This window comes from Paralichthys olivaceus, chromosome 18 (genome assembly GCF_024713975.1).
Source record: "Paralichthys olivaceus isolate ysfri-2021 chromosome 18, ASM2471397v2, whole genome shotgun sequence".
NCBI lineage: Eukaryota > Metazoa > Chordata > Actinopteri > Pleuronectiformes > Paralichthyidae > Paralichthys > Paralichthys olivaceus.
Window position 1 is genome coordinate 1,176,977 of NC_091110.1, and position 22,523 is coordinate 1,199,499.

The 22,523-nt window shown below is 36.0% G+C and overlaps 1 protein-coding gene across 7 annotated transcripts in view; it reads left to right on the forward strand.

Annotated features, from left to right (window-relative positions):
• scai (suppressor of cancer cell invasion) overlaps positions 1-20,944 on the forward strand; it is an 80,450-nt gene extending 59,506 nt beyond the window's left edge. For 6 of the 7 annotated variants that reach the window (XM_069513976.1, XM_069513977.1, XM_069513979.1 and 3 more), the window contains 9 exons: positions 2,516-2,617; positions 5,680-5,758; positions 14,480-14,579; positions 15,030-15,111; positions 15,957-16,029; positions 16,659-16,832; positions 17,427-17,527; positions 18,106-18,217; positions 19,836-20,139. In XM_069513976.1, coding sequence (XP_069370077.1) covers positions 2,516-2,617; positions 5,680-5,758; positions 14,480-14,579; positions 15,030-15,111; positions 15,957-16,029; positions 16,659-16,832; positions 17,427-17,527; positions 18,106-18,217; positions 19,836-20,002 — 990 coding nt within the window. In that variant the 3' untranslated portion in view covers positions 20,003-20,139. Of the gene's footprint in view, positions 1-2,515; positions 2,618-5,679; positions 5,759-14,479; positions 14,580-15,029; positions 15,112-15,956; positions 16,030-16,658; positions 16,833-17,426; positions 17,528-18,105; positions 18,335-19,835 lie in introns of all 7 variants that reach the window. The other variant, XM_069513978.1, reaches the window with a different exon arrangement.
• The last annotated feature ends 1,579 nt before the right edge of the window (positions 20,945-22,523 follow it).

The following is a 22,523-nucleotide window of genomic DNA, read 5'->3' on the forward strand; positions in this document are numbered from 1 at the left end:
CTGAGTAGCCTACAGATATTGAAGCCAAAAGAACTGCAGCTTCCGCATTTTCTGCGTCACAGAAGTAAAAACTCTGATTTACGAGTTCAGGGAGGTCACAGAGAAGGATTTTTTTCGGTAAGCCTCAAAGAAGTTCTTGCAAGCAATTCAGCAGCTCACAAAAGGAAAGCAGGGCTTGGCTTAGACTTTGTACAGTTGGGGAACTGCTGACTTAGACTAGAGACATTTTCTGTGGATGAGGCAGAGTCTAAAGACTCGGGGGAGAGGTTGCTGAGGTTGGTTATCGTGGCCTACACTCTCTTCAATGCTGCATTAAGATCAGAAACAGTAACTCTGGAGTAGCAGACAGGGATGATGATTCACATTTTCTAGTGCTGCTACCATCTCATCTATTCATATCACTTTTATTATTTTAAATGTAACAACCAGTCTGACAGAGCCATAATATGACAGTAACAAAACTGTTCATGGTCTCTCTCTTCTCTTTTGCCCCTCTTCCCCAACTACCCCCCCTCTTCCCTTTTCCACCCACCCCTCCTCTCTTTCCAAGTTTTCTCCGTTCACCCTAACTGGTTGAGGCAGATGGCCATCCACATTAAGTCTGGTTCTGCCAGAGGTTTCTTCCAATTAATGAGGGAGTTTTTCTTCTCTCCAGTCTCCAAATTGCTTGCTTGTTGTGGGAACTGTTTGGTTTCTCTATACATTTTAAGGTCTCGAATTTAAATGTAAAATGCTTCAAGATAATATATGTTGTGATTTGGCATTATACACTTAAAAATGTATTTAAATGAAATAAGGCGTATTACTGTGTCCCCCAGGGGAGCCATTGTTCACCATGATGTGGCTCTGTTGGCCTCTTCAGTGCGATATCTCCAGTGCGCACAGGGTCAGTTTGCAGCTGAGTGATTTTATACATGTACTGAGATGTGGAGAGAGAGACAGTTACATCAACACAAAATATGCATTTCCATAAACACACTAAAGCAGTCAGAAGTCTACATAGTAAAAGACATATTTAGTGGGGTAAGGTGTTTTGTGTTCAAAGGGTTATTTGGAGGAGAGTGATAGGGGGAAATTTATATTATTCATATAGAGTGAGACAGTCAATAAGTTGAGGATGAAATGTAGATGCTTGGAGGTTTTTTTTAGTCAAAATAGAGATGTCCTACTATGTATAGTTTTTCCACAGCCAAGTTTGCACGTTTATTGTTCTGTCTGTGTTCTTTCAAAAATAGGGTAGAGATATTTGCAGCTTTTGTCTCGTGGAAATTCATGGTTAAGTCTGTATTACTTTCCTTAATTTTTTTTTCTTTGCTTTTAATGAGTTCCTTATCCTTGAAAGTTTCAATTTGGCGAGTGTCTGGTTTGAAATTCCACTTTTTTATTTATGGATTGAAGTGCACTAACCTCCATTTCTGTCGTCTGAAGAACACAGGTATCTGTGGATGATTTGTTTTGCATTTGTTTGGATTAAATAGGTCTTGGAGTTGTTATCCACTGTGCACAGGTTGTAGTGGTGATCGATGTATGCTTCTAAATCCTGCAGTATGTAAAAATAGTGATCCGGTTGGGGTTGTATGAGGGTATTGTGTTTTTTAATTTAAAGAATGTGGGATACTCGGCCCACTCCGGGGAAGGACGGGAGGAGAGAATGGCGTTTGTTCAGTCTTTTATTTCCGTCGCCTTCCTTCGGCAACAACACACACACACACACATATATATATACAAGTCTCTATCTTAGCGGGGTCTTTCAGTCCACGCACGCACGCATACGTCCCCACGTCTGCCGCTCCTCTCTGTTCTCAGGACGCCAGCCTACTACCAGAGACAGAACCAGGTTACAAGCATGCTTTTATTGATTGCCCTGATCACCTGATTCTGAACAGCTGTCGGATCACCGGCTGTGCCACTCCTCCCTGTTGTCCAGCAGCTGGCACCCTAACCATACCCCACCGCCACAAAGAACAATTAATATATAGTATAACAAAACGTTTAGTGATGGATTGCTCTCTCCAGGTTGGGGTTGAGTAGCTGCCACAAGTAAGGGAGTTTAAGTGTCTCAGAGTCTTGTAAAAGAGTGGGGGGAAGATGGAGCACCGGATGGAAAGGCGGGTTGGTAGTAATGTGTAGCAATGAGTATATGTGAGTAATGAGTTTTGAAAGAGAAGAGTTGAGGTGTTTTGCGGATCTAGTCAGGATGACCCCTGGCTACCTTCTTATAGAATTTTTTAATGCAAGACGAACTGGAAGGACACCCTAGGGAAGACTCAGAGCAGGTGTGGAGGCCCAGCAATTGTGTGAACCATCTCATGCCATGTTAGAAGGACGTTCTTACCAAAGCAACAGTAAAAATGTGTCTCATAAATGATAGCGTCTCACAGGGTCATTAGGTAGACACTTTGTGTGTCCCTATGTTTTGCCCGCAACAGTAGCCTATAATAGAAAAATGTTTACAGTTTCAATTTAGACTTTAGCTGAAATATGAACATTAATAATATAACATATTTCTCCACAGGAACCCAATGAGAAGCCAGCTAAACGAGAAAACCCTCACAAGTATTTGTTGTACAAGCCAACATTCAGCCAGCTTTTTACATTTTTGTCTGCCTCTTTTAAGGTCAGTATTCTCATTTATCACATCCTTTTTTTTAAAAATATCACTTAAATTAAATAATTTATTGTTAGACATGTAAGTTTGTTACGAGGTGAAATACTCAATATATGTCAAAGATGGTTTGTGACACTGTCAGTATTCAGATTCAGATTTTTCTATTTCTGTTATATTATATATTTTCAGATATATATAATACTTCTGTAGGTATGTTTCACTGAGATAATATTTATTATAACATTGTTGTCTTTTACTGACTTGGGAACATTATAACTGTTAGGGCCTGTATATATCAGTATCTTAGGAACTCTTAGGAGTTCTGAACATTTCGGGAAAGAGTGCGCTATCACACCTACATGCAAAGTGGAAATAATAATAATTCTGTTTTGGTTTTTCTGACAGTTGAAGTCTTTAATTGAAAAAATCCCTGGATGAGCAACGTCTTTTAACTGGACACTTTATCTATATAAACAGAGGTTGATTCTAAAATTAGAATCACAATTAATACCTGCAATACCTTAAATCCAATAACGGCCATTTATCAATTAGCCACTTGCAATAGACTGTCTGAAATACAGCCCCACTACTGAAATAAATACATAAGTAAATGCGTACATGCAGCTTGTTTTGACTAAAAATTAATGAATCAGAGTATTATTTGATGAGCTGCAGGAGGGATCAAGCTTTGATTTCACTACTGAGATTGAAAATTGTGATGGACAATGATAAAGTAACAATACACTTTTCCTGTCAATTTGAGGTTGTGAGGACTTCTGCTTTTATTATTTCAATTCAGCATATAAGAAACATTCAGGGATAAAATGTGTTAATTTCTGTCAGTTACCATCAAATAAGACTTGACTTCGGCTTGGGTGCCCTTAGTATTTTTAACTTAATGAATAGAGACCAGGCCGAAAGTTCTGTAACTCTCTGGAAAATGTATATTGGCTTTAATGTAAGACAATGTTTTTTTTCCTCAATTTTAGGATTACACAAATGCATATTGATTAATTCAGTCACAAAAGATATTCCTTTTGAATGGAGAGTACCAGTATAACTACAGTATTTGCCAAGGGCCAACAGTACCCTTAATTCAATCAAGTCGTACAAAATTGGATACACTCATAGATACCAGTTCCCTAAACATGCCAAAATATCCATTTATACCCAGGGAAATGGAAATGTGAAAATAAAATAAAAAAGCTCTATCTCGCAATGTTAAACCAAGTCATTAAAAATATCTGGATTTGCCCTTTTGTCCGGATCCATGTCAACATTCTTTGGTCCCATCCCAGAGTGCAGTAGTTTTTGCATTAACCAGCTGACAAATCAACCAACAAACAAATGGGATAAAAATACAACTTCCTTGGCAGTGGTAATCGGTCTCGGAAGTTTCTTGATTGTACAGTTTAACCTGCAGGAGTTTCTGAAGCCTGCTGCAACGTGTTCTACCTCACAGAGGAAATAAATTAATTGAGCTTAAAAACAAGCTGGTGTCTCCCATTACTGGAGAAATCAACTAGGGAGGAAATCAAACAGCCAGAAACTACATCTATCAGAGGAGATGACAGGTGGTGAGCTAAAAAATTCTCAAGATAAAAAAAATGTTCCACCTGTCAGACAAAATAATTATTTGTGAGGAATGAGAGTGAGATGAATTGACTTGATACTGTACCTCTGTTAGCTGACAAAAAGCTTAGATTATAGAATGTAGCGCTACCTTAATGAACATTTTGTTTCACATTGGTTGCTATAGCAGTTTGTCAGCTGCTTAATGGGACTATACAGTGATACTTGAGTAAATAGTAAGGGTGTTCTGATCAGGATTTTTGGGCCGATATAGATCACCTATCACAGGTTTAAACCTGACCCTGTTTAAACCTGATTAACACGTGTCTCAGGAGATCCAGGGGACCACTTATGATCAAATTTCTCTTCCCAGCTCTATATGCAAATAAACACTACAGGGCTGAATTCTAGTCAGAATTTCGTCAGTAAGTTATTCCTGTCAACTTGTCCCTTTTTTAAATTCAGTGCCACATTAAACACCTTAATCAGCCTTTGTCTGTGTCACATGTTTCACCTGCGCTGTCACCTTGTCCTGCACAGCTGCAGGGGTGATGCTGTGCAGGATTTTACAACTGAACACACAGCAGTCAGCAACCTCCTAATTACTGCTTATTGATAATAAGTAAGGAAGTTGTTGTACATGAATTACAATTGTAATATGCGTTGCTCATTATGGGCCTTATAAGTGTTAACAGTGTCCAAATAACTCTAATTTAAGTCTTTCTTACTCAGAACATGTTCCCCATTCTAAAGTAGGGTGGTGAAGTTATTGAGGGAAAACTGTTAATTAATGGCATAGTAGTTGTAGAATAAGTTCATGCAGAATAAAGCATCAATAAGTGCTTTATAATGACTAATAAAGAGCTAATATGCTATTAACATGCATGCTAATAAGCAACTAGTTAATGGTTAATACATGTTACTAAAAGTATTTACTGGTATTTACTGGCTTTACAAGTGAACCATTTCAATCCCTTCTCATCTCTGTTGAGAGTTGCACTTCATGAGTGACAGATGTTTGTTTTCATCTCCTCTGTGTTTATACAGAATGCCGTTACAGATCGGTAGCCGATCAATCGGAGCACCCTAGAATAGTGAATGTTTTCAGTTTCTGTGTGTAAATCGAGATTTTAACATCTCGTTCCTCTGAATTCAGCGAGGTGCAATCTGTTGCTTTAGTTAAGGATAATCACAGCTTGTTTTTGCCTAGAAGATACATTTCTGTTAAGAGTTTAAACTGCTCATGTCTTCCTGTGTCTCGCTCTGGTGGATGCTTATACTAATTTATATTTTTACAGAATGTCCGTTCATAACAGTAAATACTGAGAATTGAGTTGATAAATGTTGTACATGCTGCAACTGCTGGACAATTATATTAACATTCTAGTGCACATTGACTGTGAGTATATAACTCCCAACCTTCCCATCAGAAATGTTTTTGCCTTGGATCTAACATGTCACATTCAAATAATCTTTTTTTTCATTGCTCTAATTTCTAGGAATTGCCTGCCAACAGTGTTCTGCTTGTTTACCTGTCAGCAACTGGAATCTTTCCTACTGGACATTCAGATTATGAAGGTAAAATCCTAGACCTCACACTCGTAATATCCATTTAGAGATATGACTTGCCACCAATCATTTTTGATTGATTCTCTTTGTGTCAAAAGAACAAAAGATATCTTGCCTGTGAATACACTGTAAGGTGCTGTTGAACACAAATGCACATTGTACAAGTAGATATTCTTAAATTAAGGCAGAGGTATAAAATAGGCCTGCACCAGTGTATATCAATCAATCAAACGTTGTTTATATAGCACCTTTCATGCAGGTTAATGCAGTTTAAAGTGGTTCACATATGATTGATGATATGATAACAAGACAGACATAAGGGGAAAAAAAGGACCAAGGAAAAGAAACTATTTAAACAATTACAAACAATTTGAGACTAATGCCTGCAGTAAAATGAAGAAAGAAGAGAATAAATAAATAGAAAAATAATATGAATATAATGTAATAAACTGGCATAAATAACAGTCAGATTGGTGAAAGTGAGGAATAAAAACTTAATTAGGAAACTAAAATAAAATATAATAGGAAGAACTAATGCAAATGAATAAAATTGAGTTGAATAAAAGTTGATATAAAATGCCTATGGTTACAATAAGTAAAAGTACTTATAATGATACGAATTAACTGAAAATTTGTATATCTAAAAGAAAAACAACAAACAACTTCCTGTTTCACAGCGAAACATTGACACAACTTATCCATCATCAAAATGTTTAGATTGCGCTGAACAAATTTAAAGTCAATCTGATTAATTGTCAAGGAGGAGATCATTAAAGTATGATGTGTGCCTCTAGTGGTAAAGCTTACATTGCAACAAACTGAATCCTCACTTGCCTCCTGCCTTCTGAGCAGGAGGAGAGCTACGATGACTTTCCTGTGTCAAAATGCCAGCAACACTGTCTTTAGAACAATGTATTTACAAATTATATTTGTGTATTTCGTATGTAAACTATACTTGATAGTTTACATGTAGAACATTTATGTGGCCGCGCTGTGGCAGCGCTTTATTACTGATGTTAGCTAAATTAGCTGAATGCTAGTGCTAGCTAACATTTCCAATCAAACTAGTATAGTGTGATAACAGCGAGAAGGCGTTAGCAGGAGACATATGTTTTCTCCATTTACAGACTGAAACAGCTGATAGCTGTACTGATGTGAAGAGAAAAGATGAGGAAGAGGCAGGGGCAGACGATCTGTGAGGGACAGACGAGGGATAGCTCCCGCAGTAGCAGCAGCAGCAGTGAGGAGGAAGAGGAGAGATTGAACCCCTGCAAAAGGACTGAATTGAAGCTACACAGGTTAGTATTTATAACACTATTTTTATATTATTAATTATATTCTTAAGTGATCTGCATGATATGAACAAGACCAATACAACGCACAGTGGTGTTTATACTGCAGGTCTGTGTTTACATCTTAGTAATGTTACTGTAACGTTAGCTGTACATTGTATGTCAATCACTGACTGTAAAACGTCAGAGACACCACTGAACATTAATTATACCAATACTATATAGGGATAGTATGTTACAGGAATATCTTGACACACTGTTTTAGATGTATGGGATAAAAAAATGTTACAGCCTACAACCCCTAATCAGACATTGTCATATACTTAACATAGTATAGCCAATAATAAAGCCTTATCTGTGTTTCTCCTTTGTTTATGTCTCCAGACACTTATTCAAGAGATGAGTCTGGAGGAGCACAGGAGCTGACAGTGCAGGCATGGCGACCCACCGTTTGCTGGAGTGCCACAGTGTACTTGTGATAACTGTAGGAATATACCTTTCAGACTGTGAGAGGATCTACCACAACACTTCTCCCATTACTGGGTTGAAATTTGTTACATTTTCACAGGCAGTACCGGGAGGATACAGTATAAGACGATATCAGAGAGCCTGGGAATGACAACAAGGAGTACCTTTATGCAGCATATCAGCATTATATTCATTGGCAACATGGCTCAAGATCAGGTAAATCGTATTTGTAGGATCAGAGAACTTGTTCCTCTGGAACCGTCATACAGTACCACAATTACTCACACACCTGCATATACATCATCAAGTTATTATTATATTTCTGTTGTATATCGTTAAACTGTAATTGTTTTTTTATTTTACTATTTTTACACATTTGCTTTGTAATAATTTATTTTGGCCATATTATTGCCCATCATAAATGTTTGTTAAGTTGAGTCTACACTGGAATGAAAAGAGCAAAAATAAAAAAGAAATTAACCAGGTTTTTTGTATTTATTTTGTATATAAACTTGAGAGGCACCATGATTCAGTTGTGCTTTTCAATAATAATGATGGGGCAAGTATGTGGGGTACCAATCCTAGTCCTCTGGGCATCTTGACGAAGGCTCCTCCTTCGAGGCATCCCAACTCCAAAAATATTACTCGTTTTGGAGTTTGTCCTTTAACCTTCACTCAGCGTGCTTACATGCACTTCTGAGAGCACGGTTGTTCAACCATGGCTCTGAAAGTGCTTTAGTGCATTTCCATTGCAATACAGTCCAAAGTACTTGTGCAGGTTGAGTTAAAAATAGATATAAGCTCATCAGCACTGAGAACATCACTACCATCCAAGTTAAAGAGCACAGAGCCTTTAAAAACAGCAGAGAACTGCAACAGAGTTTGACAGGTAATTACACTGCGGCAGCGTGAAGGAGAAGAAGATTTGATCACAGACATCGACTGGGTGAAATTAAAGGAATTTATAACATTTGTGAAATCTTTAGCCATAGGTTTAGTTTCACAGCATACATGTTCATTAAAATCCCCACAAATTAAAAGGTTATCATAATCCATCGAAATACCCGCTATGAAGTCAGTAAAATCTTAATTCTAAAAATAGCACAGGAAGAAAGCATTTACGTAACTCAAAGAGCTGCAGCTTTAAGCTAGAGTAGGTGAAAGTTACAGACTGTCGACACAATGAAAATGGATTTACTGTATATACAGTGGCTAGCCCTCCACTTTTACCTGTGGTCCAAGGAGTGCTGAAAAATGTACAGTTGGGTGGGAGAAGCTCAAAAAAAGATGTGGACTCACCAACATGAATCCAGGTCTCAGTTAAGACATGCAAGAAACAAGATATTACCTGTTGCCACAAGGGGACGCTGTGATTTTAATCATGATTTCTGTATAGATGTCATGAGGTCGGGACATACATGTCCAGTTTGGAGTCCAACATGTATGCCCGAGATACAACAAACTTGTCTTCTGATGGCGAATCATCAAAATTTTATGCCACACCACTGTCACACCCTATGACGTATACTCGAAAATTGAGGTAGTTTTAATCTCCATCTTGTTAAGATGACATTCACTGATTTTAGAGTTGAACTGGTGATAGCTCTAGGAGGAGTTTGTTAAAATACATGTGTAAAATAGCCAAAATGGTCTCTAAATCGGAAATGGCAGACTTCCTGTTGTGTTAATTGAATTGGTGCCCGGGAATTCTTTTTTTTGTCAGTCATGATACACGTGTGTACCGAATTTCATGAAGATAGGTTAAACTAGAAGGAATTGCTGTGTTGTAGGGGGGGCTGTTGAGCTAATTTACCATGGCTATTTCCAATTACTCCAGAATACGTATATTTTCACCAGGACTGGCGTGCCCGCGATTTGATTTGGTGTGTGATTTTTTTGAGTATGTTCAAGCTGTCAAAAAAGCGATTCATTTTCATGAAGAAACAAATGAAAACTGTGCTCGGGCCCTAATAATGACGGCAAACATCACTGCATACAATATGACAAATATTTATCCATGAAGCAGCTTGTGTCTCACTGTCTCACTGGTATCAGATTTGTTGCTTTAGATGAAACATTTACCGAAAAATCTGCTATACTTCCAGTAGATTTACCATTCCAAAAAACTATAGAACAAGTTGTTTCTTTTTATAAAGAATTACTTTCTTGTATGTACCAACACAAGCAGAGGGTGCATTACCCATAAAGGTTTTGCTTAATGCGGATGACCTTCTACTATAACTATCAAACACTACACTGGCTATATTTGAAAGATTTGGAGAATGATCAGGCTACAAATGAAACTTGCAAAATAATTAACTTTGCCCCCAGCCCTCAGACTAAAAATAGGTCATAGTTTCAGAATAAATTTGGCATCAATTATATCAACCACATTTTCACTCCAAACGTAGCCTGGCATTCAAATGGAATCTGTTTCAATAAAGATTTATATATAGGAGTGCTTGCCTCATTTAATCAATCATAATTCAAAATTACTTTTAAGTGCCTCTAACTTTTTTCTTTATGTACTCATTAGGGACTTTTCCTTATAAACAACACATTGCGCAGATATGTTCTTTCATATACAATTTGAACACGCAACCTTTGGATAATTTTAGAACCCTTTGGCAATTAGACCTCTGCAACCCTTTTTGTGAAGATATGTGGGAGGCAACACTACAACAGGTTTGTAAATCAGCCCCATACTGTTTCATCAAATTGAAAATGAATTGTGCACACTTTTCAAAAGGTAAGCTGGTAAATATATTTCTTAAAATTTAACCCACTTGTGAGAGGTGTAGGGCAGCTCCATCAACTCTGTTTCACATGTTGTGGGCCTGTCGCCACAAGTAGTGTTTAGATCTCTCAGTGAAGCATAGTTGGTATCACTATCAATGCACTGCCCATTACTGCCCTGTTTGGTCTCAATTTAAAACGATCATCTTACATGCTTAATGTGACTGCGTTCAACATTTCTTGCATGCAGCCTCATTCTGTTAACCTGGAATGGATCAAGGCTTCCTTTGCACATCTCATGGTTGAAAGATGTTCTGTTTTACTCAAGTTGGTTAAAACAAAATACACCCTGCAAGAGAGTACATCCAAATTCTATCTTTCTTGTGTAACTATCAATGATTTATTTATTGTTTGATTATTTGTGTTGAAGTTTCCATGTAGTTACTAATGGATTTGTTTATTTTATTTCTCTTGTAATCATGAGAGGATGTGGTGGGGATTTTTAGTGTAATAAAAATGTGCTTTTTTGCTATCTTCTTGCATGTTTGGTCAACTACACACAGTTGACATTTATTATCAGGGTTTCCACCATGTTCATCTTATTATTACAGCCGCAGCTTCAGGATCAGGGCAGACACACATTAAAGGCCCAGTATCTTTGGGCCTATAATGTCCCTACTCTCCTGCTGACCTTTGCTCAATTTACACTTTAACAATAAACACCAACTTTAATAAGAAGTTACTATAGCCCATACAGGACTTTAAATTTACTTTGTGTACTCAACATGATATGAGATGTGACGCGCACAGCTAGGACATCAGGATTAAAATGACTGCAACGATCCGGATTCATGATCTGACACCATTGATTACTAATTCATTAAATGTGATTGCCAGTTTGTTTGTGCAGAGTGAGAGAGACGGGCACACACACAGAAACGTACTGCTGACAGAAGAGAAGTTCTTCCTGCAGATTATGACTCAACATGTGTTTATTATTTTAATTCCGGAATTTTTACTTAAATGAACCAGCCAAGGTAAAACACAAAGAAGAACAGTACAAATAAACAAGCAAACTGCCAGATCTCAAGAAATACAAAAGACCATCATGAATGTCAGTCCATATTGTTCGAAACGTCTAGAAGTGGTTTGAGCACCAGAAATACTCCATGTGATCAAAACCAGGTTAGTTCAAGGAAAGTCCAAAGAGAGGACTGTAAAACCCAGAGTCCCGGCAGATAAGGCACAGTGCAGTACTATTCAGTGATAAGCAGTAAACACTGTAATAAAACGTAAGATATATATGTAATTCTTAGACTGATGAAGATCTTAAGTAACTTAAACTGGGAACTTGACTTGAGTATAGTGAATTTCTTCAAGGTACAAACATGAAACCATTTTATTACACCATTTATTGAAGCAAGGAGGAGAATGAGATTTCTACTCTCAGAATAACCCTTTTAGCTATCTATAGCTGAGGTAGAGTGGTTTTTCTCCAACCAGAAGGTCAGGTTTGATCCCAGTCTGCATCCTGAAGTGTCCTTGGGCCCCTCAGAAAAAGTTGCTGCCCATAGATGCACTGTAAGAATGTGTGTGTGAATGGGTGAATGGAAAAAAACTGTACTGTAAAGCAATTTGAGTGGTCATCAAGACAAGAAAAGCAATATATAAATACAGACTATTAGTATAATCAAAACATTTCATCCCAAAAACTCCTCAGCTTGGTGCAGGCTCAACATGTTTTTATAACTCCTTTTTACTTTTTACTTCCATTTATTTTGCCTTCAGTTCCTTTTATAATGAAGATTTCAAACATGAGATAGTATAACAATTGTTAAAGACTAAACCAGTGGTTTTGAAAATGTTTGCTTCTGAAAAAGCATTTGTTATTTCAGATGTATGATTGGTTAATTCCTTTTTCCCCCTAATGCTTTAATGGCCCAGTTATCTTACTACAAATGAAAAACAGAAATAATCTCCCAGAATATATCTAATTTCCTAGTATATAACTGTTTATAACATATTTAGCTCTAGCTCCATCTGCTGTTTACAAAGCTGCTTCTGTATCATTGATCTAATGATGTCATAGAGCTTAATACAATAATGTAATAATCGGTCAAACAAGTACTTTTACTATATTTTACTCGTATATCTGAGGGTGTCAGGTGTAGATAAATAAAATATTTGAGCCCAGACACCATAGAAAATGGTGCAAAAACGTTTTGACATTGAATGTGCACCTGAAGACATATTACATTAGATTTAATTTAGCTGAATTATCCGCAGCAACTTACAATAAGTGCATTCAATTATTGGGGGGGGGGGCAAATTCATAAGTGTTATATTTTTGGTGTTGGTCAAATTTAAGCAAAAGTAGAGTTAATTATACTCTGGACAGAGTCAAAACGCTTATATTTAAGAGTCTCAGTTGGCAAATAGTTGGTGTCAAAATGAAGTGTCTTTAAATCAAATCTCTAAGTGTAAATGTAATTACATTAACTCTTTACTTTCCACTCTAAACTCTGAACCTGGCTGAGACACCTTAGGAGTGAATTTCCATCAATGAATCCCACCCCAATCATTGAACACACAGATACACAGAGTGAAGCAGAGACAGAGAGTATCCTTGACTTGTTAAAACTGCTTTGGACCGTGGATTTAACTTCACACTGTAAGTACATGCGGAACCTAATTTCTGTTAACATTATGTTGTGGTATTGAAGACTGTCTTCTTGCACCTTCTTATTTTTTGTAATGGTGAGGCAGCCACCCACTAGCCACCCTAACCGCTCGTACCTTCACTAAGTTAGCTTAATCATGCATTCAGGTCTGCTAAAACTTTTAATTTGAAGACTAAGAGCTTTTAAAGACTTGAGTGATAGTTGTCCCATCAACTTGCTAAAAATGCTAAGTTATGTTAACTTAAGCCAGTGGTCGCCAACCCGTCGATCGCGCTCTACTGGTAGATCTCGACTGTCCTCATTGTCGATATAACGCTCTGGACGGTGGAGTTGCTGGTTTATATCCTGCATTTCCTTCAATGCAAGTCGGGTTTTGTACTAAACTAAACACCAGGACTCTACGGTATGAAGACATGCATCATCCGGCCTGTCGATAACAATCAAAGCCCTGAACAAGTGAATGGATTCAGAAAGTGAAACGCTGAAGTGCTTTTACTTTGAAACGAGTCTGTGACAGACAGACACTCATTGTGGTTCACAGCAGAATAAAAAGTTTGAATGTTTATCTGATGAATTTATGTTAAATAAATGGTTGCAACACTTTCTGTAGGCGTTCCAAAATAAAAGCACTTGTTTCTGTTGATCAAATCCATTCTTTTGTTTAAAAAGGGTTTTTTATTGTGGAATATTTACAGGAGCATGACTTGATGTTGGATCACATTGTTTCCTAATTTCGTACTTGTAATTACATTGTGCAAGATAAATTGTAAAGAAAGCTAACCTCACTCATCTTTTCACAGAAAATGCTGGCAGAGGTGGAATATGGCATATGGATGGAGTGTATGGAGCCCAAAAATGCATATGAATATGTGCATATATTGTTCCTTATTGTTATATGTTTTGAATCATGTTTTAAAATGTCAATGTGGTGCATGTTATGAAAAATAAATGCGTTTTAACCGAACTTGCCCTCTTTATTTCAGAAAACTTTATTTTTCTATTAATTTGAGTAATTAAGAAGAACTTTTTTAATCTATCTTTACACCTATGAGGGTTAATATGTAACACTTCTATAGTTAAAAAATTATCCCATGATGGAGTTAATGTTACACTATACAAGTGTTAAGAAAAACTATTTTATATATATATATATATATATATATATATTAGATATAAAGGGTCCATTGTATGCTAAAGAAAACAACAATTCATACAATTTAGATGAAACACACCAGTGAAAAAATCCCTAGGATTATTTTATATTCAATTACTCTCACCTAAATCTTACACACTGAACCTTTAAGGCCATGACGAAATGGTTGTCACACCACTTCAAAAGTCTATTTATTTAGCCAACAGATGATAATGAAACTTCAAACATCTGGAGCAAGAGCCGTCTATTGGATCAGTGGTGTAGGGTGTGTGTGGGGGGTCTGGGCCAAAATGCCAGGGCCGATTTTTTTGTCCCATTCCAGCCCTGTCAACAGATATCTATGCTGTTTAACCAAGTAGTATAACACAGTCTATCATGTATATTCTAACATTTCCTGTAGGACCATATGATTTTGGAGGAGTTCTCACAAATACAAACCGAGATGTGGTGAATGGAGAGACCATGCAGAAGAGGAATCAGCTCCAGAAAGAAATGCACTGGTGAGATAATACCTGTACAATGTTGATCATTAGTCTTTCGGCCTGATTAATCTTGTATCATGTCAGGAAATCTTTGTTTGTTTTTAGGAAAAATTCAAATGAATTCAATTCAGGTTTTTGAAATATTTCATATAATGCAATGAAAGCTGTAAGAGGTTATTGAAGCTTTGAAAGTGCACCCTACAAATCCTGAAACATCCACATTGCGGAACCAATGTTTTACTGTTGCATCTTATGAGTAATGACAAATAAGAATCTATCTGATTCGAGTTTTATGTTCTGAGTGCTGTCCACTCTTTACAAGCTTTGCAACTTTGTACACATAAAACAACTTAGAAAACAACTGATTAAAAATCCATCCATCCAAATTCTGCATTGCAGAAGGTCATACATTAACTTCTTGTGATAAAAATGTATGTTCCTCATAGTGACATGTTTATAATGTTGCAGCCTTCATCCAGGGGATTTATTCCCTTTTACCCGGAAGCCACTTTTTGTCATTGTGGATTCTTCAAATAGCACAGCCTACAAGGTATGTAAATAGGTTAAGTAATGTGGAAAGCAACTGCAGTTTAGACTGTAAATATTTAGACAGTTACTCTCATGCATTTGTTCTTCACACTCTGAGCTATAGCACATTCAATTTGAAATTAAAATGGCACACAGTAGAGGGCATAACTTTGTCAAGGGCCAACAGTTTACTTAAATTCACACTAACAGATGTCAGCCCAGACTTTTTACATCAAGAGCCATGTATGGGAAAATGTAAAAGAGAAACCAGATCCATGCCAGAATTTAATGGGTTCATTCTTGGCCCATGTCCCATTCCTCCACCAAATTTTGTGGAAATCTGTTCAATAGTTTTTGCATAGTGCAGCAGCAAGAACTTCTCCTTGCCAGACTTAATGAAAAGCATTGGAGGAGTGATGCATACCATGCAAGTGGATTATATTAATTCAAGTGCCAACTCTTATGATGCAATAATGACATTATATTGTGAAATCAGCACAATATAATTTATACCTCATGATGACGTATGATTGGTTAATCTAACTTAACTGTAGATCATGTCTCTAATCCTTTTGACTTCATAGTGATGTGACTTTTTTGCAACTTTGGCATGACATCACTGCAACATTTCCAGTTAATTACATAGACTCTGACTGACTGCCATGGCCTAATTTGTCTCAACAAATTATTGATACAAAATTTAGTTACGCAGTGTTTTCTTCAATATTTTACTTGAAGTCGAATGTGCTGAGGCAGAGAGCCTGAATAACAAAAAGTCGAACTGACAAAATATTGTGCATGATATGATCACATCATGAATTCATATTTTGTAATTAACATAAACTTTTCTATCCTTTGTCCTGATAGAATTTCACAAATCTGTTTGGCCAGCCTCTGGTGTGCCTGCTATCACCTATGGTATATCCCAAAAGTGTACAAGGTGTGTTACTCTAGACTAACAGTTCATTAAAGAATAAAGCTGGGGATATTCTATTTTCTATTTGTCTTAAAAAACAATGTGTTCTAAGACAACAATGTGTTTATCTGTCTCTCAAGACCAGTTAAATTAATTCAACCTTTATAATGAATTTAATGACTTTTCCAACAAGGTATTTGGATCAATAAGTCTGTAAGAAACTAGGTGTAAAAGTCAGAAGGCTACAGCTATTATTTTTTAAGTGTCTATGTATATGTCTTCTTTAATTTATATTGCCATTATGTTTTTGTCAAGTTTAACCTTTGTGAAAAATGTTGATATAAGGAATTTAAAACTAGATAAAACCTTCATAAAATCTTAGCTAAATCATTTAATGTGGTAAGAGCATTGCTGCCAGGACTGGGGGTTAGCATCTTTCACTCAGTAGTAAAAGTAAACTTTAAGATTAATTAAAATATATATATATATATATATATATCTCTATTTACATTCAGCTTGAGCGTAGGTGTTGTCTATTCATGGGGCTATAAAATATCACCAACCATAGTTAAAAATGAAGTTGTACTTATTTAAATATTTCAAAGTATTATTTTTTTCTTTTACTAGTACCAGGTCTCTGCTTACCTTTTCAGATCAGTCTCAGCGTGGGAGTCTCTTCACTCTGTTCCTCTACAGTCCACTCTTGGCTTTCTCCTCTATGTGTGGCTTAAGCAGTGTGCGACGAGGCCTGTGGGACAGAGCTCAAGAGTTTCTTTGCAAAGTCTACCGTGACATTGGGCAGATGATAAGTAGATCACGGACCATAGGTAGGTCCAATCTGCCATGTATTGTTTCATGTCTGCTAGTATGTTATTAAAATTATACTGGACTGTGAAAATATTTTCACTTTTTTACTCCATTATCAAACAGTTGTATTAATCATGGTGCAAAAAAGTAATGCCTTTTGGCAAATAGTAATTTAATTTAGTTATTTAATTCACTGAAATAACAGAAGTTGTTATTGTGGGGTGCCCTGATAGCTTGCCAAAAATGTCTGAATTAGTCTGTACATTAATAATATTTTTTTTTGGTTCAATTAATAAGTTATTATTTGTCTTTTGTCATGAAGAAGTGCAAAAGGTTTATCACAGATTCTTAGACCCCATGGTTATGTCTTCAAATATCTTGTCTTGTCAGACAAACAATTCAAAACCAAAGACATTCCACTTACATCATATAAAAAGAGACACATTTGAGAGGCTGAAAACAGCTAAGTTTTGGCATTTTTGCTTGATATATTAATGACATTTGATTAATGATTGAATGAATATATAGAATATTGTACAATACTTTTTGATGACAAATTTAATCAATGATCTAACTACTTTGCTCAGCACTATTTTTTAATATTGTCTGCACAGATCAAGCCTTTTTGCAATTCTTTGGTGATGAGTTCCTTCGACTGCTGCTGGTCCGCTTTGTCTTCTGCTCTGCTGCACTGAGACTGCATAAACTGTTTCGGGTAAGTCATTGCTGCTGTAGTTATCTGGCAGATTTAAATGAATAAAATTTAATTGAAGTGAAAAATTACCTCTTAAAAACATAAAATCAGTTTTTTATATACATACCTATAAAATAAGTAAACTCTTCCTTTTTTTTAAAGATATAGGTAAACAGGTGCAAAATTATTGCTTTTCTTGATATAAGCAATGTTCCTTTTCAGGGCTTTGATCAGAATCTGTCCACCTAGTTAAAAAACTAGCATCTAAACCAAGAAATTAAGATGATAAAATGAAAGAAACAACACAGGAGCATCAGACATAATTTTCTTAAAGATACTGGCCAAACCACTGATACAGTTACCTTCTTAACAAATGTTATCTTGACATTACCTAAATTATCAGTTTGAATGAAGGGCTTAAACATAAAGAGAAATATGTTTTTATACATGTATCCAAAGGTGTTTGAGTAGACACCTCTGTATACAGTAAACACACAACAATTTATGGCAACCTGTAATGATAGAAAACCTCTAATCAATCAAGGCATATTTGTTGGGATGTTCGATGGGATCAGAGGTGTTTGATTTTGTGTTTACAGGAGTCCCGCAGCTTCCCTGAGTCATATCCTGAGCTGCCAAAGCAGGACACAGTTGAGAGCAGCCTTCTTCAGAAGCATGTTTTGGAGCTGGCAGCCATGCTGGATGTCCAGGGTCTGTTTTGTGCTGATTCACTGGAGACATACTAACATTTTCACAAAGGGCAAAATGGCACATATGTACATACAGACTCAACTGCCAGAGGCCTCAAAGTTGTCCTCTTTTTTACAGGTAATGAAATAATCGATTCAACACATATAGGTTAATGTCCTGCATTCAAGTGTTAACTTGAAAGAAATTAAAATGCTCAAATGACAAATCTAACACGTTTGATAGTGTAAATTACCCAATTTGAGTCTTGTTGGCTTGCCTCATAAATTTAAAAGAAATAATAAGAGATTCAAAAATATTTGAGAAATCACAGATCCCTAAAATGCAAAATTGAAAACTCACTTCTCATCAAAAAATTGTAAAAATGTTGAAAGTGTTGGTTTTGTTTATGAAGAAACATTTATCATTGGTTATCTGAATGAATGTTATGTAAGCCTAAAGGAGATACAATGGAAAAGCTTTCGGGTCGATTTCATCAGTCTGCATGACAGCATAAATAAATAAAACATTGATATATAAATAAAAAGAACGGAAAACGTTGTGCATTAGAAATTATTCCAAACAAGTGTGATGTTGAGATACTATTCACACACTAAGTAAAATATCTCACAAAAAATGTAAAATGTAACTACTTTGGATTTTTATATTTACCAAACAGTGCTAGCTGTATAAGAGCCTTTTTGTATTAGGGTGCATGTGGTTATGTTTGGTTGATTGTTGTAGGAAGCATTAATTGTAAAACTATTTTTTTCATTTACCAGCAATCCATTATACATAGTTTCAGCTTTTTTCATTTGGAAAATGGTAGTTTTTTTATTTATTTATTAAGCACTGTACAAAATACTAGCTTTCATGAGGCAGGATTACTATGTGGACTGCCGACTGTTTACCTCCTATGGAATATAGCCTGCTTCCAATTGAACTATAGGCTATACCAGTCATTGATCTGCTGTCATGTTACCTTTCCTGTGTTTTACTTCTCCACCATCCTGCTTCAAGCTTATAAATGCTGCCAACTTTTTTTTTTTACTGAAACAAAAAATGTGTCAAAAAAAACAGCAACCACCATGGTAACTTTTAAGACTTTTGTAGATGTTTTTTTAAAATTTGGCTTGAGAGAGAAGTTGATCAATTATAAAGCCACTAAAGTTTGCTTGATTTTAAGTAATTTCTGATAATGTATTATTTGACATGTATTATGTGACATTACCTATATGTCTAACCCTCCGGTTGAAACTGCTTCTCTTTGGCAAGGTGTCTGAAGTCAGCTTGTAGAGAGTATCCCAAGATGGGAAAACTCTCAAGATGGAGGTTGTTGTACCAGCAAGCTCACTGCATTGTAGATCAATGACATTGTGTTGCATGTTGTCAACCACATTAGCTGGTTCCACATAAAATGGCTTAACAGATATGTTCAGCGGGTTAGGGTTGTGTAAACTCACCAGCATATTCAGATTCCAGAGCAGACTTTTGTTAATAAATAAATATATATATGATTATATCTAACACAGATAGAGCAATACACTTACGGTAAAGAGAACCTTAATAATACACTGTTGCACACGCTGAAACTAAATTGCACAACTGCTATCTAAATCCTGACATTTCTTGCCTTCTTTAGGTGCGCTAGATTCCCCCCCTACCTTGGACTTTCAGTGGAGAGACCTGAGGTCAACCTACCCCCGAACCCCTCACCCTTTCCTACTTCTGAATGTGAGATCTTCTCAGCAGGCAAAAGTCTGCCTGGCTCAAATAACTAGAACTAGAGTATCCACTTTAACAAGGTGACCCATACAGTGACATCATTGACGGGACACATGCAGAACAGAAAACCTTTACATAAATTAAACCATTTTTTTATGTGCCCCATGCCACCCTGGCCAGCTTCCCATGTTGCCCATATCTAAATCCACCACTGGATCACAGACCAGAGAGAAACTTCACCTGTCCTTTTTGTGATTTTTGAATCCACACTGCAACAGTTCTGTGAGACTAACAAAAATCAATAGTTTTTCCATTTCTCTAGAAGAGTGCTTTTGCATCTTCTTTTTTGACATTAACAATTATGCTTGTCATGTAACATGTAATTTCCTGTAACAGCTACATGTGTGTTTCATTCACCCTGACTGTGACATGACAAGCCTACAACCTGAAGGACATGTTAGTCTAGTATTTCGTTATTTTCTTGTATTGCTGAAAATAAATTTGTTGAAACTGATCATGTCAATATTCTTAAATATTGGCATGCCAAATAAGATACTCTGCTTGCGACTGAAGCATAGTTATGCTGAGACATGGCATTAACTCAATGGTGAAAGGTTCTTCCCATGATTCCCTGGGTTTTAAAATGACCCAAAACCTACAGCATATCATCATCATTCCTCTTTCCCCGTCAGAGGCACTATCCCAGCTAGAACTTCAAGAGCACTAGATCTGGAAGCATGTGTACTTTTTTTTATTTCATAATTTCTTTTCAAATTCTCAGCTAAAGCACAAACAAATGGTTATTGAAGAATAAGTATACTTGTTAAGTGGTCATTGGAACAATGGCTGAATCATTTGTATGCAACTTACTTAAGTATTACAACATTACTACAATATTATATTTTAAAGAAAACTTTAATCTCCCAGACTGCTTAGATCTGGCAATTATATTCTATTGCATTGGTTTAAAGGGCATGCAGGTTTCTGACAATAGGTACCTTTTTTTTTTTTTTTTTTTTACACAAACTCACAAGAGGGTTTAAAGACATCAGTGTCAATCAGCAAATCTCCATCCAATATTTTCAATTTTCAAGTTTAAGTTCAAGCTTTGTTTGTCATATGTAAGATATAGGAGGGTCAACAGTACAACAATGTCAGATGAGAAAGACAGGTGAGCAAAGCAGTGCTATTACAGTAGAAATTTACTAGAATACTATACTATTAAAATATATACCTTCAAGAATGCAAGTGTAAAACCAACTTTGACCCCACAGATATTTCAACAACAAAATTGCCAGGAAATTGGTGATTACTCAAGATTTAGATATCTGCATTCACAATTAGCTAAAGACAAGGAATCTCAAAAATTGGTGTGAGATTAAATTTAAAAAAATCAGTTTAGAATTGAATCAAAAAACTACTGTGTTCATGGTGATGAAGGAACATGTCACAAGTGGGGATGGATCAATGGAGCTCAATGGAGGTGGTGTATACCAGGATTTGGACACACTCAAGACTTTTTGGTTCGGTCCTTTAATAAAATGTATGGATTTAAAAAAAAGAAAAAGAAATAGTTTCACCTGCCTGATTCTTAAAGACAAAATAGATTTTCACAATTTAGCCACACCTCTTAGATAGATGAAATCTAAATTGTCACTATGTAATATAATTTTGCCAAAGCAATTTGCCAGATAGGACAGTTTCCTATAATTGTATTTGTGCTCTTTATTTGTTTGTGTTGCTAGGGAATTTATTTGTGGCACCAGTGGTGGTTGAAACTCACCATTTTAGTGATGCTGGTAGTGAAAGCAGACCAAAATATTCAAATAATGCAGCAATCCAGGAAATAGCTACGTCAGCTTTTAAAGTTTAGTTTTTAATTAACATGCATGATGAGAAGAACCTAATTTTTTTGTATTTAATATATTTAGTGACATTGTTGAGTAAATACAAAGATGATTTTTTTCCACTTATTTGTTTGTTCAGTATTTAGTATTTCTATAAAATGTGCAGTGATTCATGAAGTTAAAATTAAGGAGGCGCAAAATGTTGATGAGGCCAGATTGTTCTCTGGCGATTTTTCACATTCCAAATTTCCAAGAACTAGAAGAGCATAGAAGAATAGCTTCTGTTTGGTTTTTTTTACATTTGTCCGGGAAAGTAAGACATTTCTTTTTTTCTTCAATTCTATTGTAATATGAAATTCCACGTTCTACTATGTTGCTAGTTATGACCATTAAGAAGTTGTAGACTTGCACTTTATGAAGTTTAATGTTGTAATGATCTTGTATGTTGTGCTTTATGGAAAAGAAATTTAATTATTTCCATGTTATTGTTCTTCATGCTAGCCCTTCACACTGGTGAGCTTACACAAAGAATACAAGCTCTGTCAGTCAGTGATGTCAAAGATTTTCTTGTAGAAGCTTTTCATCTTCTTAAACAACTCTTGCCTGAAATGAAATGAAATGAAATATGTTGTCTAATATCCAAAAAGTATTGAGAGGGCAGCAATACTATATTCATTTACATGGCCTACGGTGCTCTAAAACAATAGCTTCAAACATTTTGATATAGTTGGGAGACAAGAATAAGAAAATAAATAAAT